This window comes from Astyanax mexicanus, chromosome 14, assembly GCF_023375975.1.
Source record: "Astyanax mexicanus isolate ESR-SI-001 chromosome 14, AstMex3_surface, whole genome shotgun sequence".
Classification (NCBI taxonomy): Eukaryota; Metazoa; Chordata; class Actinopteri; order Characiformes; family Acestrorhamphidae; genus Astyanax; species Astyanax mexicanus.
Genome location: NC_064421.1, coordinates 44613103 through 44631071, shown reverse-complemented (window position 1 = coordinate 44631071; position 17969 = coordinate 44613103). Strand labels below are relative to the sequence as shown.

The 17969-nt window shown below is 38.1% G+C and overlaps 1 protein-coding gene across 1 annotated transcript in view; it reads right to left on the bottom strand.

Annotated features, from left to right (window-relative positions):
• Positions 1-3126: 3126 nt before the first annotated feature.
• sorcs3b (sortilin related VPS10 domain containing receptor 3b) overlaps positions 3127-17969 on the bottom strand; it is a 106752-nt gene continuing 91909 nt past the window's right edge. Inside the window, exons 23-27 of the mRNA XM_049464128.1 lie at positions 16454-16579; positions 14603-14702; positions 9384-9489; positions 7900-8147; positions 3127-3408 (exon numbers count right to left, since the gene is read on the bottom strand). Coding sequence (XP_049320085.1) covers positions 3347-3408; positions 7900-8147; positions 9384-9489; positions 14603-14702; positions 16454-16579 — 642 coding nt within the window. The 3' untranslated portion in view covers positions 3127-3346. The remainder of the gene's footprint in view (positions 3409-7899; positions 8148-9383; positions 9490-14602; positions 14703-16453; positions 16580-17969) is intronic.

Here is a 17969-nt window from a genome sequence, read left to right as displayed (position 1 = left end):
CAAGCAGAAAACACTGGTGTGCCACTAACTGATTTAAACCCTGACACCAGTCAATCCAGGCAATCCAGACGAGACTTGTGTGCTCAATGCATGTACTCCGCCACTGGTTACACACTTACAAACATACACACACACACACAAGGACATGCCGCATTTTTTAAACCCAAAATTTACATCAACAATAAACAGAATATAGAATGAAGTAACATTGCTGCTCTCGTAAATGACCTGCTGGTGAACCGTGGTGTAAAATCAATAAAGTCAATAAAATGCTAAAATGCTAGATACCTGTTCGGTAGAAGTTAGTGAACTCATCTTGCACTTGTTCGTACAGGTTTAATGTCCTCAGCTTGGCAACCCGAGTGAGCTTAGCGTTTGTGGAAGGGTGGATGGGACAGACAACTCTCTGCTTTAAAGAAACCCTTATAAACACATAAGCGTTTTTTTATACAGTTTCTCAATTCATATGTTAAATATTTATTAGGGTACAGTTTATTTTAGACAGTTTCTTTTGAACTATTCGTTTTGGACAGTTTGTAAAAAGAGCAGTGAACATTTTCAAAAATGAAACGTTGAGCTTTAGTGCTACGTACATCTTCACAACCCCGCTAACTCAAATACCCGCATCACCTGCATCAACTGAAATCCAGCAAGCAGAGAGGATGGACAGCAAATTCCAGAGAAATCATCAGTGCAGTCGTCTGATTAGTGGATCTATAAAAGTGTGTTTATTTAGACCAACAGTTCGATTCACAGTCAGTGAGAAAGCGGCGAGTCAGCGGTGAGAAGCGATGAACCATGCACTGTAATATCTACTGTATATGACCATAAACAGCACATTCAATATACAGCAGCAGAAAGGCACACACTCACACACACACACACACACACACACACAATGCTGGTGATGAAACTAGAATCTTCTGTCAGCTTCAAATGATAAAACGTCGCTCTTTCTCTCTACGATTTAATACACGTCAACATCGAACTTTAAATAAAATTTATAATAAAATCAGATAATAAGAGATTAATCAGACTTTATATCGGACTGATTGTCTCACTCTTCTCTCTAACATCTCATAAAATCTACTGTAAAACATGCTTTATTTACAATGACCAGCCATAGCATTAATACCGCCTCCATGTTTCCACACTTACTGTCAGTTGGTTCAGCTCCACTGAACATATAGGAGCTCTTTGTGTTTCTGGGAGAAATGAAATGAGGATAATAAAGTGTGTAGAGAAACAGATGTATTACACTCTGTAATTACAGAACTACACAGTGCTCCTACACGGTCAGTGGAGCTGATCTAATGAACAATCAGTGTAAAGAGAGACAAGGAGGTGGTGTTAATATTACAGCTGTTTAGTGAATGTTTCATATATAATATAAAGTAAACAGCAACAATTAAAGATAAATATGTTACATATTTCTATCAGATAAACAGATAATCAGTTCTGTAATCATATACAGTTGTGGTCAAAAGTTTACATACACTTGTAAAAAAACATAATGTTATGGCTGTCTTGAGTTTTCAATAAGTTCTACAACTCTTATTTTTCTGTGATAGAGTGATCGGAACACATACATGTTTGTCACAAAAAACAGTAATAAAATTTGGTTCTTTCATAAATTTATTATGGGTCTGCTGAAAATGTCACCAAATCTGCTGGGTCAAAAATATACATACAGCAACAAAATTTGTCAATTTTGGTGATGTAGCGAGTTGTGTCAATCAAATTAGCTTCATGTCATGGCCTCTTCACTTCTTGTAAGTGATTCTGATTGACTACAGCTGTTGACTTCTCATGAGCCCATTTAAATAGGGCTCATTTGACCCAGTGATTAGACTCAGCTACAAAAGCTACAATGGGAAAGTAAAAGGAACTCAGTGTGGATCTGAAAAAGCGAATTATTGACTTGAACAAGTCAGGGAAGTCACTTGGAGCCATTTCAAAGCAGCTACAGGTCCCAAGAGCAACTGTGCAGACAATTATACGCAAGTATAAAGTGCATGGAACAGTTGTGTCACTGCCACGATCAGGAAGAAAACGCAAGCTATCACATGCTGCCGAGAGGAGATTGGTCAGGATGGTCAAGAGTCAACCAAGAATCACCAAGAAGCAGGTCTGCAAGGATTTGGAAGCTGATGGAACACAGGTGTCAGTCTCCACAGTCAAGCGTGTTTTACATCGCCATGGACTGAGAGGCTGCCGTGCAAGAAAGAAGCCCTTGCTCCAGAAAAGGCACCTTAAGACTCGGCTGAAGTTTGCTGCTGATCACATGGACAAAGATAAAACCTTCTGGAGGAAAGTTCTCTGGTCAGACGAAACAAAAATTGAGCTGTTTGGCCACAACACCCAGCAATATGTTTGGAGGAGAAAAGGTGAGGCCTTTAATCCCAGGAACACCATGCCTACTGTCAAGCATGGTGGTGGTAGTATTATGCTCTGGGGATGTTTTGCTGCCAGTGGAACTGGTTCTTTGCAGAAAGTAAATGGGATAATGAAGAAGGAGGATTACCTCCAAATTCTGCAGGAAAACTTAAAACCATCAGCCCGAAGGTTGGGTCTTGGGCGCAGTTGGGTGTTCCAACAAGACAATGACCCAAAACACACATCAAAAGTGGTAAAGGAATGGCTAAACCAGGCTAGAATTAAGGTTTTAGAATGGCCTTCCCAAAGTCCTGACTTAAACCCCATTGAGAACATGTGGACAGTGCTAAAGAAACGGGTTCATGCAAGAAAACCATCACATTTAGCTGAACTGCACCAATTCTGTCAAGAAGAGTGGTCAAACATTCGACCTGAAGCTTGCCAGGAGCTTGTGGATGGCTACCAAAAGCGCCTAGTTGCCGTGAAAATGGCCAAGGGACATGTAACCAAATACTAATGTTGCTGTATGTATATTTTTGACCCAGCAGATTTGGTGACATTTTCAGCAGACCCATAATAAATTTATGAAAGAACCAAATTTTATGACTGTTTTTTGTGACAAACATGTATGTGTTCCGATCACTCTATCACAGAAAAATAAGAGTTGTAGAACTTATTGAAAACTCAAGACAGCCATAACATTATGTTTTTTTACAAGTGTATGTAAACTTTTGACCACAACTGTATAAGATCTACTGAGCTTTCGCCAACGATGTCGCTAACGCTAAAACTCCCTTCTGTGACAGAACCACAGAATAAACATTATTTACAGCTGAAATAGACGAGTCTGCAGAGAGAAAACACATTCCGCAGAACTAATGTAAACACAGACAGATGGATAGACAGACAGATAGACAGACAGACAGAAAGAAAGACAGGATCAGTGCAGGTTTTGGCGATGAGGTTGAGATCACACGTTGGTGCAATTGGGAATCTCTCTGTTTCTTAATCTCTCTCCAAACCCGGAAGCTCCTGCACACAGAAAACACACACATACACATACACACACACACACACACAAACACACAAACAAAGGAATAAGCCAATACATCTCCAAAAGTCACTTGAACAGCTGAGGTAATTCATGTTCAGTGTCTAAATGCTGCTTCTGTAGTTTAGTACTGGAGCTATGAGGCACTTGAACTATTAGGCTAATGTAGCTTAACAAATAACGCAAGTGTATAATGAACACTGGTGCTATGAGGCTAATGTAGCTAGCAAGTATTTGAAGTGTATCAATTAGCACTGAAGCTATGAGGCTAATGTAGCTAACAACTATTTGAAGTGTATCAATTAGCACTGTAGATTGATTTTATTGTAGCTTTACAAGTAACGGAAGTGTATCAATTAGCATTGGAGCTATGAGGCTAATGTAGCTAACAGCTAACTGAAGCTTATGCCCTACTAGTTAGGGTATTAGGCTAAAGTAGTAAACAATTAATTGAAGTCTATCAATTAGCACTGGAGATAGATTCTAATTTAGCGAACAACTAATGGAAGTGTTTCAATTAGCCCTGGAGATGGATTTCAATGTAGCTGAACAACTAATGGAAGTGTATGAATTAGCATTGGAGCTATGAGAATAATTTAGCTTAACAATTAATGGAAGTGTATCAATTAGCACCTGAGCTATGCAGTTATTGTAACTAAACAACTAATGAGTAAAAGTGTATCAATTCGCATTTAAGCTATGAGGATAATTTAGCTAACAGCTAACTGAAGCTTATTGAAGACTATCAGTTTGCACTGGAAACATGAGGCTATTGTAGCTTAACAATTAATGAAAGTGTATCAGTTAGCACTGGAGCTATGCAGTTAATGTAGGTTAGCAACTAATAGAAATGTATCAATTAGCACCGGAGCTATGAGGCTAATGTAGTTAACAGACAGCTAACTAAAACCTATACCCCACTAATTACGGTACGAAGCTAATGTAGTTAACAACTAATGTAAGTGTATCAATTAGCCCTGGAGATTGATTTTAATGTAGCTAAAAACTAAAGGAAGATTATTCCCCACTCCCCACATTCCCCACATTAGGGTATGAGGCTAATGTAGCTAACAATTAATGGAAGTGTAGACCCCAGCAATTAGCACTGGAGCTATTAGGCTAATTTAGCTAACAATAACTGAAACTCATACCCCACTAATTAGAATTAGAGCTAAAAAAAACCTGTCTAGTCATCAGACACTCTCGCAAAGGAGGCAAATTCGGCAGGTGTAACATATTTTTTATTGCCCACTCTTCAGTGAAGTTTTTCACAGAGATTTGCTTTAATTGGTGGTACATAAATCAGAGTGTGTGTAGGTACGTCTCTATTAGACTGTATGATGTGGGTTCTGAAACAGTATGACTAACTGTTATCTAGAACTTGAAGAAAAAACTAACACCTTTGGTCTGAGGAGGTTTAACTTGAACTGAACTATCACTTTAAAAGCATGAGGCATTTCGATCAGACTGTGTATATCTGGCTCAAGAACAAGAGGAGGTGTAAACGTGGTCAGCAGGAGAACTGCCCGCAATCAGCTATTGACGAGTGAGAAAGAGAGAGAGAGAGAAAGAACAAGAGAGAGAGAGATAGATAGAGAGAGAGAGAGGTGTAAAAGGAAAATCAATACGGGACTTCCAGAGCGGACATTGAGGGAACAGGGGTCAATCTGCTGACCACACACACACACACACACACACACACACACACAATAGCAGGATCTCAGGCTGTGTACAGAACTACACAGCTCTAGATCCTGAACACTGAACACATGTAAAACAGGTTCTGAATGTATTAATGGTGAAGTACAATCTCCTGGTAGGTGATGTAAAATCTCCTTATAGGTGTAAAATATTCTGGTAGTAATCAGTTTGTGTGTAATCCTCTTGTAGGTGATGTAAAATCTTTTGGTAGGTGATAATAAATCTCCTAATATTTGTAAAATCCTCTGGTAGTTTGAGTAAAATCTTTAATTACTTTGTGTACAATCTTCTGGTAGATGATGTTAAATCTTGTGAAAGTTGTAAGATCCTCTGGTAAATTGTGTAAATCTCTTCAACTAGTTTGCGTAAATCTTCTAGTAGGTGATGTAAAATTCCTGGTAGTTTGTGTAAAATCTTCAGTCTGTTTGTGCACAATCTTCCGGTAGGGTGATTTTAAATCTCTTGGTAGTTGTAAAATCATTTGGTAGTTTGTGTAAAATCTTAAATTAGTCCGTGTAAAATATTTTGGTAGGTAAGTTTCCTGGTAGTTCCTCTGGTAGTTTGTGTAAAATCTTCTGGTAGTTTGTGTAAAATATTCTGGTAGTTTGTGTAAAATATTTTGGTAGTCATGTAAAATCTATTCAGTGTGTCCCATTTCAATAAATGCTATTTATAATTATTGGTAATAATTAATTTATTAATTTGGCTTGAGTGTTCCATACAGGGTTCTAGAGGCAGCTCAGTGGGGGAGTTCTGTGCAGGTGATGTAAAATTCCCTGGTAGTTTTAAGATCATATGGTAGTTTGTGTAAAATCTTCAATTAGTTTGCAAAAAATCTTCTGATAGTTGAAAGATCCTATGGTAGTTTGTGTAAAATCGTCTGGTAGTTGGTGTAAAATCTTTTGGTAGTTGGTATAAAGTAGTTGATAGTTGTAAGTAGTGATAGTTTTGGTAAAGTTTGATGTTTTGTGTCCATGGTGCTATATATACTGACACATAATGCAACTTACATAATAAAAATGAATATTTTTACCAACAATTATAAACAGCATTTATTGAAATGTGACACACTGTATATGTGGTCTGAATGCTCTATACAGGGTCCTGGGGGAAGCTCAGTGAGGGAGTGTTCTGTGCAGCCTGTTAGTTTTAGAAACTCCTTCTGAAAGTGTTATGCTGTGATGTCCATCTTTTATTTTTTCTCATCACAAACATTTTCTTTTTTTTACATTTTTTACTAAATAATTCGATTTCATAGTGTTGTTCCCTGTTTAAATGAGAGGTGTGTGATGTGTGTGTGTGTGTGTGTTGTGAAGGAAATACACACTGGTATTTTTCCAGGAAGGTTTATCTGAGCTCCAGTTGGTTGAATGTTCTTAATTATTTATCTAATGGTGAAGCCGAGAGTTGAGATATGCAGCTGTTTTATAGCTGATAAATTATGAATGAAAGCAGTTTAATTTGTCAGGTTTAGGTGTGTATTCACTGCTGATGGGTATTAATGCTATAGGCAAACAGGAAGTTGTAAGGAGCAGTGTAAAGACTAGTAAATAAACGATAAAAATGAATTGGGTTTGCTTTGATTGAATTTGTGATAGTAGTTGTGATCTGTGCTTTAGGGAAAAGTTTTAAGTGGAAACTGAAACTGTTTTCCTGTTTTATGACGACTCAGAGGGACTGTGTTTAGGTTCACTGCAGGGTAAGATATCAGTCTAACTCAGAGAAAAGTCTGAGATTAATGTGATTAAACATGAAATGTGGACTGATACAGCTCATGTATCTAGTGATACCCAGTTGTATCCAGTGTTTACATGGAATCCACTGTTTCCGTTTAATCTAGTGTTTTTGTGATACCCAATGTTTAGAAGTTAATTAGTGGTGATATCTTTTTAGTGTTTAGGTGGTATCCAGTGTGTATCTGTGGTGTCAGTGTTTTTTTTGGAAATATAAAATATAAAAATATTGAAAATATATACACTTAAGATTTTATTTTAATAATAACAACTCTTAACCTGATATTGGTGGCTGATAATGTGTGTATTAATGTGTATTTTTGAATCTCTGGGTTTATTTGTGGGACCGCGTCTTTGTCTTGGAGACATGGCGTTTCTGAACTGTGCCTATGGGATCTAGCGGCACCCAGTGGTGTATAATAACATCGCATTTGGTTTGTATTTGGTTTGTAAGTGCTGCATCGTTGCTAGGTTACCTGTATGTGGCGGAGTAATACCTGGAGAGCTTTGGTAGTAGATCACTCAGCTGTAATTTTCTTAGAGGACGTCTGAGAAAAACATGCACATGGTCGATCCAGACGGGAATAGTGGTATTCAGTGTTTTTATGGTATTCAGTAATTGACTGGTATCCAGTGTTTCTGAGGTATTCAGTCTTAAGGTGGTATTCAGCAATTCAGTGGTATCCAGTGTTTCTGAGGTATCCAGTTTTAAGGTGGTATTCAGTGTTTCTATGGTATTCAGTAATTCAGTGATATCCAGTGCTTCTGAGGTATCCAGTCTTAAGGTGGTATTCAGTGTTTCTATGGTATTCAGTAATTCCGTGTATCCAGTGTTTCTGAGGTATCAATTCTTAAGGTGGTATTTAGTGTTTCTATGATATTCAGTAATACAGTGGTGTTTTAGCTAGACCTCTAGCCTGTTTATTAATATTCTGATTTGGTTTATCTGTGTTTAGTTCAGTCCCTTAGATAGACTGCATATAAACATAGTGTGCATACTGTGTGATTGTGTGTGTGTGTAGGTGTGTATGTGCTTACCTCCGTTCTGGGCCTCCAGCTCCTCTATCATGTCCCGGGTTGTGTGTGAGGGAGGAGCCTGGTTGTGTGCTACAGGGCATGATGGGAAGGGAGTCTGTGTGGTGATGCGGGTAGTGAAGGGGATGTGTGTGGTGCTGCGGGGTGTGTACGGAGTGTGTTTGTTGTTCTGATTCTGGCCGACAGCGCTGATCATCTCCGGCTCCTTCTCATGTGTGTCCTCAGTCTGCACGTGGATCCACGGAATCTTACTGAGTTCACACACACACACACACACACACAGCGAGAGAGAAAATCAGAAGGTTTGCAGGGTTTAATATTACATTAAATATGTTTATGTATGCAGTATGTACCAAATGTATTCCCGAGTGAAAATAAAGATTGATTGGTGGATTGATCATGTTCATATCATATTAGAGTTAAAAATGTGTAAAATATGTGCCTCTAAAGCCACTCAGTGTAAAATTATTAGTCTTAAAATTACTAAGGCACTAAAAACCTTCCATACAGAATATTCATTTTCAGCACTTCTTTACAGACGATTAATAAAAGACTATAAGAAACACATTAATCACACTAACAGTGAAGGATCTGGTACTGATACTGAGTCACAACTTTAACCTTAATCCTAATACAAAATCTAATTCTAAGCCCCAACTATAGTCCTAATCCTGATACTACCCTATAATCTCAATCCTAATCATAACCTTAATCCTAAATTTAACTCTAATCCCAAGCCTAACACTACTGAGAAGTGTTTCCAGGTGCTTTAATATGAAGGGGTGTTGAGGAACTCAAAACTAAGTGCGAATAATCAGCAATTTTCAAGCTCCTCATATGGTAATGAAAATCATGAATTAATATTTTAATCAAATTAATTTAGATGAATTTTAATTACTAAATTCTCTTGTTATCAATTGTTTCAAGGCTGTAAAATAGTACAAACCTGAGGTCTCCACCAGCAACAGCACCAGCCGTTATTATTAATATTCCAGCTCTGCTGGTTATTTATTACACTCTCATTTCTCTGCTTCATTTTGAGCCTCATTCATTTATCTTACTTTAGATCACACACTTCACAAACACACCTTATCACTGTGTTAAAATAACATTATTAACTGCGATTGAGCTGAGATTGGGACTGTGCTCTGAACTTGTGGGTAAAGAACACAGACAAACCCACAAAAGCACTGTGATTGTGATGCGATTGTGCTGTATTCATGATTGTAATTATGCTGTTATTGTGATTGTGGGCTGTGATTTTGAATATGTTGCCACTGTGCTGTCATTGTGAATGTGATTGTTGTGCTTGTGTCTGTGCTTAGACTGTGCTGGAATTATACAGTATATTGTGAATATGAGCGTTCTCTAAAGGTTCTGTGACTGGGTTGTGAGTGTACTGTGATTGTATTTTGCTGTGATTGTGACAGTGATGGAATTGTGACAGTGTTGTGATTGAGCTGTGAAAAAAGCTAAGATTTTTTTACCGTTTGAACTTGTAGATAAAGAACACAGCCAAACCGACGAAAGCCAGAGACACCAGCATCAGTGCTGCAGAGCCACTAGGGAGTGCACTGGAGTCCACCAGCGGAGCTGCACAAACACACATACACACACGTTAGTCAAAAAGCTGTCTGTCTCTCTGTCTGTCTTTCTTTTGTTCAGTTTTGAGTGGCAGATAAAATATTATGCTACTAAACTGCTGTAGGTTGAATGCATGGGGTTAAACTGCTGTAGGCTGAATGCATGGGGTTAAACTGCTGTAGGTTGAATGCATGGAGTTAAACTGCTGTAGGTTGAATGCATGGAGTTAAACTGCTGTAGGCTGAATGCGTTTGGTTAAACTGCTGTAGATTGAATGCATGGGGTTAAACTGCTGGCTGTAGAATGAATGCATGGGGTAAAACTGCTGTAGGCTGAATGCATAGGGTTAAACTACTGGCTGTAGGATGAATGCATGGGGTAAAACTGCTGTAGGCTGAATGGGTGTGGTTAAACTTCTTAATGTTGAATGCACGGGGTTAAACTGCTGTAGACTGAATGCATGGGGTTAAACTGCTGTAGGTTGAATGCATGGGGTTAAACTGCTGTAGGCTGAATGCATGGGGTAAAACTGCTGTAGGCTGAATGCATAGGGTTAAACTACTGGCTGTAGGATGAATGCATGGGGTAAAACTGCTGTAGGCTGAATGGGTGCGGTTAAACTTCTTAATGTTGAATGCATGGGGTTAAACTGCTGTAGACTGAATGCATGGGGTTAAACTGCTGTAGGTTGAATGCATGGAGTTAAACTGCTGTAGGCTGAATGCGTTTGGTTAAACTGCTGTAGATTGAATGCATGGGGTTAAACTGCTGGCTGTAGAATGAATGCATGGGGTAAAACTGCTGTAGGCTGAATGCATAGGGTTAAACTACTGGCTGTAGGATGAATGCATGGGGTAAAACTGCTGTAGGCTGAATGGGTGTGGTTAAACTTCTTAATGTTGAATGCATGGGGTTAAACTGCTGTAGACTGAATGCATGGGGTTAAACTGCTGTAGATTGAATGCATGGGGTTAAACTGCTGTAGATTGAATGCATGGTGTTAAAATGCTGTAGGTTTAATGCATGGGGTTAAACTGCTGTAGATTGAATGCATGGTGTTAAAATGCTGTAGGTTTAATGCATGGGGTTAAACTGCTGTAGATTGAATGCATGTGGTTAAACAGCTGGCTATAGAAATTTGCGTGGGGTTAACCTACCATAGGCTGATTGTGTGGGGTTAAACTGCTGGCTGTAGGCTGAATGGATGGAGCTAAACTGCTGTAGAATAAATGGATGGAGCTAAACCGCTGTATGCTGAATGCATGGGGTTAAACTGCTGTAGAATAAATGGATGGAGCTAAACTGCTGTAGGCTGAATGCATGGGGTTAAACTGGAGTGGCCTGAATGGATGGGGCTAAACTGCTGGCTGTAGAATGATGTTGCTGGTGTTAACCTACCATAGGCTGAATGTGTGGGGTTAATCTGCTGTAGATGGTGTAGGCAGGTATGTAAATGCTTTGACTGGAGTTTAATATTTTTTCAATGTTTAAAGGAATATTATGTAAATTAAATGTAATTAAGCAACTCATTCAGCTGAAGGTAACAAATGACTGATTAAACTAAGTGAAGTGTGTGTGTGTTAAAGCAGGGGATAGTAAGAGAAAGTGTGTGAGTGTGAGATTTCTAAGACAGTGACAGGCAAATCAGTCTACATAATATCACACACACACATGCGCACACACACACGCTGTGTGTGTGACCTTTCAGCAGAATTCCAGCGGCATTCTGAACCTTTTCCTGTTCCCAGAAATGAAGATGAATCGGTCTGTCTGGAAAGGGTAACAGAATTTTTTTGTGGAGAGAGAAGAGCGGCATTCTCTCTGATCATCTCCGATCAGATACAGTCTGAGCTCCTTTTAAAGAGTGCCAGAAAAACTCACTGGTGTAAAGCTGGGATCAAATGAGTTCCAATGTAAAACACCTCATAGAAAAATACATTTTAATTATTACAGATATAAATCACAGATAAACTTTATTGTTAATCACAGTAATCATACTTTTGCTTTGCAACCAGCCAATAAGCTTACAGAATATGATATGGCATAAACATCATGCAAAACCCAAACTAAATGCTGTGATGAGCTGCAATATGAACATATATCTGCTGGAATATAAAGTAGTGCTGGGAAGGTTTAATTGCACCAAAAATATTTTAAAAGCATAGTTGGGATTTAGAGTCACACAACAATGCCAAAAAATACATTTCTGAAGGTTTTAAATAACTATATTTTATGGTATTTCAAGTTTATATTTAAAGAGTGGGGACAGGTAACAAATGCTATTTTTTCAGTGCTCTAAAAGTAGTTTTATTATTAATGTTTTAATTACTTATCTTTTTTTTGCAGTTAGGTCAATGTAAGACACTATGCTTAGCAATAAAATGTATTTTAAATTATTTTGTGTGCACATTTATACATTTAAATTCCAGGGGACAGAAATGGCACCGATTCGGTGGAATGGCCCATAAACAGTTTTTTTTAAATAAACTGTAATACCTGTAATACCCTTTAAAAGTTCTCAGTGCCATGTTTTAAATGTGAGGACCCTTAGAATTTAACCAATGAAGTGTGGAGCTACTGTAAGCTTGTTAATGGTTTAAATGTAAATGTATATTTAATGCTGGGGGCGAAAGGAGGTGGGCTATTCAACAAAAATGTTTCTCTAAGTTTTCCAGAGTCATTTCACACCTTATTTCTCCTTTAAAAAACACATTTATAGTATTCACTTTATTTTTCTTTAATAGAGATTAGAACTCCTCGTCAGAAACAGATCCAAATCCTGAGACGACAGGTGTCAAGAAGGAAGTTTAAGACGGGGTTTAAAGTTTTCTCTACAGACTGACGACGAGAGTCTGCATTCTCTCCCAGACGAGTTTCGGAATAACGAATGAGCCGAGCTGCTCTGATCGGCTCCCGTCAGCTCAGAAAATCAGCTTTACTGCAGCAGGACAGGAGAAGTGGCTCTCTGAGCATCCCCCTTTTTTTACGACATCCCATGAATTATAATCCAGGTCACGCAGTCGATTTTCAGCGTACATTCTGTATTATAAGCTTACTCCTTCTGTGACATCATTAACATGGAGCATGGAGTTTTCCAGGGAATTCAGCGCTGGAAGATAATGATGTTCACATGCTGCTGTTTTCAGTGATCTAGCCAGTAAATCAGCAGAGCTCGGACACTGGGTTCTGCGTAGTGATGGGAGGATCCACTTTTTTCAGCTCTGATCCAATTCCAATATAAAACTAATATAAAACTGCAGATACTGATACAAATATCGATACATTTTGCTTATTATTAGTACTATGATTAAGGTTACATAATGAGGCTGAAACAGACCACACAGCCCTTTGAGGAGTATAGACAAGTGCATTTAATGTAAATGCATTCCAAAGTCATTTATATGCCACACTTTATATACAAACACACAATAGTTTACTTTCAAATTAAATATTTCATTTTTTTATGAAATATTAAATATTAAAGTTAAATATTAATTACAGGGCTCTAGACAAATTTTTTGCACTAGTTGAGCAGGAGACTTTTATTTTGACACTTACTGTAGTGGATTAGCTGCAATGGCAAATGGCTAACCAGCAACGCTAACTGTACTTCTAAGCTGCAATAATCACTGTTTTTTAATAACAGATTGATTTCTTAATGCTGGTTAGAGTGAGTAGGATCTGTGGTTTGATATAAGATGTGAATTATAAACACTTCAATTAAAAACACTTCATCCATATAAATATTTTATTAAAAATAGAAAATCTGAAAAGCGCCTACATTTTTTTCTTGTTTTTACCATATTTTGACCATTACATGTTCAATTGAATCATTTTAAGTGTTTTAAATAAATTTTGTAAAGGCTTCTTAGTAATATTAGTTCATAAAATCACCTCAGAATTTGGGTATTTAATTTCAGGCAGAAATTAGGCACAAAAAAAGGCTTGGAGCTTAACCCTTGTGTGGGGTTCATATTTTTGTTACTCGTTTACTTTGTTACTTGTATTTAATTCAGCAAAATTAAGCAATTTTTACATTAAAATGCTTTACACATGCTTGCTTCACCTAAATTGCAAGCAATATAAACAGCTTACATGGTTAATATTTGCCCTTTACCTTTCTTATGTTACATTTCTTTCAAAAAGTGCTACTCTTTTTTTATTAGTTTTTTAATAAAATGTAAAAGATATGAGTAGAACATTTGTTTAGTTTCAAATTTACAAAAGAAGCAATGTTTCTTAGCCCTTGGCCAAATATACTGTATGTAATATAAATGGTTGGGGGGAGGAGTGTACAGTGTGTGTTTATCAAAAATGTGTTTTGATATATGTTTTTCACAAAAAATGAGCCAATGCCAATGAGTTTGAGTTAGAAAAAATATGTTTTTAGTATCATTTGATGAAAAATGAAAACGGGTCCCACAGACCCGAACACCACACAAGGGTTAAGAGGATAAATTACGTCAATATCAGCCACAATACCGATATTGTATCGGATCGGTCCTGTCTGAAGTTCTGGGTTCTGTGCCGCAGTGATTCAGCTGAAGGAACGCATAAGTGTTGGACTGTCAGTGTTGGTGAATTCATTGTTAATTGGAATGTGTGTTAAATCTGTGTGTGTGTGTGTGTGTTAAGTGTGTGTGTGTTAAGTGTGTGTGTGTGTGTGAATGTGGTCTGTGGTTTGATGTTTTGTTAAGGATTGATGTGGAGAAGCTCGCTCTGCTCTTTGAAGTTTGGGAGGTGGAGAGTCTTTATGCATTTTTTAAAGCTGCTCAGCAGAGACCAGTTTACTGCAGGCTCTCCTCCCCATTAGGCTCTCCAGTTAAACCAGTGCTCTGCATTTCCCTCTAATGGTTTTTATTCTGGATAAAGTGAGGCTTTACATTGCTGGACTCTTCATGCTTCTCCATCCCTCACTGTCTGATCCAGTTGTTTATAAAGGGTTTTGCTGAGTCCGACGGCAGCGGCCGTGTCAGACTGAGGCTGCGAAGCGGAACAAAGTGACAGGAGTGGCATTCCCGTGTGTGTGTGTGTGTGTGTCTGTGTGTGTGTGTCTGTGTGTGTGTTTATGTCTATGTGTGTGAGAGCTGGATTCTTAACTAGTGTGAGAGAGAGAGCTTACCCAGAGTGAGCTGAGTGACAGAAACAGTGATCCGAGTGTCGGGTTTCAGATCAAACTGGATCAGGTTCTGGTTCAGAGCGTTAATGAATACCTCCAGCATCTAGAGCAACAGAAACCAGTCAAACAGTTCAGCAACCAGTTTAACCAGTAAAACAGAAGACAATGAGAGACATGGAACTGTAGATGCTGTGAAGGACACAATAGTCCTAACAATGCGCTCTTTGCACAACTACTAGCATTCTCATCAGTGCTGCTCCAGCGTTTCCTGTTTGGCTTTTCAGTATTTTCATATTTTCGTATTTAAAAATGAACCTCAACGTCGAGGAGACCAGTAAAGCCTACCTCTAGAAAGCCAGAGAAAGGCTTTAAACTATATACCTATAAACTATATCATACCTACACACTAGGAAGATTTTTTTCTTATATTTTACGTTAGCCCACACAGCTCAGCATTAGCTAGTATAGCTAACTAGCTTGCTAGGTGTGTTGCTGTTAGTTGTTAGTTTCTCCTGTTATTAAATGGAAGTCTAATAAAATGATAGTAATAATAATAATGCTAACTATAATAATTATCATAAAAAATAATTAGACAAATGCTATCTATAATAATAAAATGCTAGCTATAATAATGCTAACTATAATAATAATGATAGTAAAAATAATAATCACTATAAAAATAATCATACAAATGCTAGCAATAATAATATTAATAATAATAAAAGTGCTAGAAATAATAATAATTCTAACTATATTAATCATTATAAAAATAATTATACAAATGCTAGCTATAATAATATTAATAAAAATGCTAGCTATAATAATGTTAACTATAATAATATTTTAGGTAAAATAAATTATACAAATAATTTTACAAATGCTAGCTATAATAATAATAATAATAATAATAAGGTTACTCAGGTTACTCATACTCGCTGGATACTCATTTTGACCTCACTAGTAAAAATGTTAAGTTTTGCCTATACAGGCGAATGTAAACAATACAACTGGAAACGTCTAAGCCACATTATTTGAAAACTGAAATGCGTCAGAGCCATGAGTGCAAGGAGCCCATTCTGACCCAAAGTGAAGAACAGTGGAAGGAGTTCTAGCTACTACTGCTGTTAAACAACCCTCAAAGCTGGAGTTCATTCAACTCATTTAAATACAGGTTATGTGTAATGTCGGCTTTGTCACATTTAACAGTGACCTCGTAAAACCTTCACACAATCTTCACAGTTTTCCACATGATGGGTTTCAATGACATTGCCTGAATGTCCTCCCATCTTAGCCTGATCCACCACTGATGCTCAGACCAGAACAAATGAAAGCTTTTCTAATACAGTGCTATGAAAATGTTTGGGCACCCCTCATAATATTCACGATTTTCCTTTATAAATCATTGGTTGTTCAGATCAGCAATTTTAGTTAAATATATTATATGGCACACGAACACAGTGATATCTGAGAAGTGAAATGAAGTTTATAGGATTTACAGAAAGTGTGCAATAAGTCTTTAAACAAAATTAGGCAGGTGCATGATAACTGAAAAAACTAATTATTGGAACATAAAACTCTCAAATGACCTGAAAACAAAAATTCTTCAACATCATGGTTTAGAGGAAGGATAAAAAATTTCCACTTCACAATGATGTGCTACTTTGTGTTGGTCTATCATTTAAAATCTCAATAAAATACATTCAAGTTTGTGGTTGTAAGGTGACAAAATATGAACCCAAATTGAAGAGTCCAATGCATGCCATCTGGGACAGACTGGGGCTGTGCTTTTGCAAGCCACTCTATGGTGCGCATAAGTGAAGTTCAAATATCTGAAAGTTTGTGTGAGGGTGTTACCTTATTGAGTTGCTCCTCGGCTCTGGGTTTGCTGAGGTTTTTCTCTGGGAGGATGAAGAGTTCAGCTGCAGTTGGAGATCCGGGAAACACAGACACCATCAAACGCTCCTCTGGAAATGTGCACACCTGCCACACACACACACACACATTGGAACCCACAGTTATGGTCAGTAATAACAAAATCGCACTGTATTTTTCACTTTCCAGCTCCCCCACTGTCTAAAACCCCACCCACTTAGACGGCTGCAGCACTCAGATCCTCACGCCTGATTTATCTCAGACTGGTTCGACTGAAACAGGTGAGAAACAGGCGAGCGGGAGCAGATTATAGCCTGTCAGTGTGAGCCAGTGTGAGCTGTTAGTGGCATATTACAATCTGTTTTTTCCTTGTTTTCCTAACCATGTGCTTTCTTGCAAGTGTCTCTCTGTGTTCTCCTTGTCTCCGCCTTTGTCTTCAGTGCTCCCACATGTGTCATTTTTAGCTCCACCCCCTCATTACCTTTCCCCAGGTGTTTCTTGTTCCTTTTCCATGCAGGGGCATGGCCTGGCCTGGGCTTCCAGGGCTACAGCCCCGAGTGATTATCCAGTAGCCCCGAAACGTTTCACTCAGCTCAGCTGTACTGTTAATAAGGAGACAGGCCACTGAACGCTCTGTGAACGGGAAATCTTTTAACGCCAGTCATGGAGCCGGTTCAATAGAGTTCCACCTTTTAGAAGAAACAGCCAATCAGCTTGCTGGTTTTGCAGAGCCCCTTTTGCTGTGATCCAGAGCCATAGAGAGAGAGGCATATACATATATATATATATATATATATACAGAAGCAGGGGCCACTTTGTTTCAGCGTGTGTTCTTTGTTTTCTCCCTGCTGCATATCTGAAAATTACATATGAATACAGTCACTGCTCATGTAATTATGTGATTAAATTTAAATGATTGAAACTTAAATACTTAAACACTTGTGTAATTTGTCACATTTGATTGACTTATTGAGTTAATTAAGCTGATATTTTTAAATAAGCAAATACATTTTAATAATCAGTGAATTATTTTGATGATAATAATAATAATAATCATTTTTGTGAAGTCTCTGTGAGCTCTGGGCTGGCGAGGGTTAAGCTGGTTTTCTGGGGTTGTGTAGTGGAGCATCCCGGCGTCCTCTTCAGCTGCAAACACACCCAGTGAGAGAGGCCATTATATCCGAGGCTGACTGACCGGCTGTAATGGAGCGGCTCTCGGCACCGAGAGATTTAATTGGCTGACTGGCTTTAGAGTGATGCAGCTCTCGGTTCTCCCCGCATTCCAAGAGTTTAATACACAGCCTGATCTGCCCCTGTAGAACTCAGCATGTGTGTGTGTGTGTGTGTGTGTGTGCGTGTGTGTTTTGTATCAGAATCAGACTAAATGGCAGAAACTGTAACAGAAATCAGAGAATAATATAATTATAGACTGTATTTCTGTATCAGTTTCTCTGTATTTATTATTATCCTTCTTTTACACTGTTCTTCAATGGCCAGG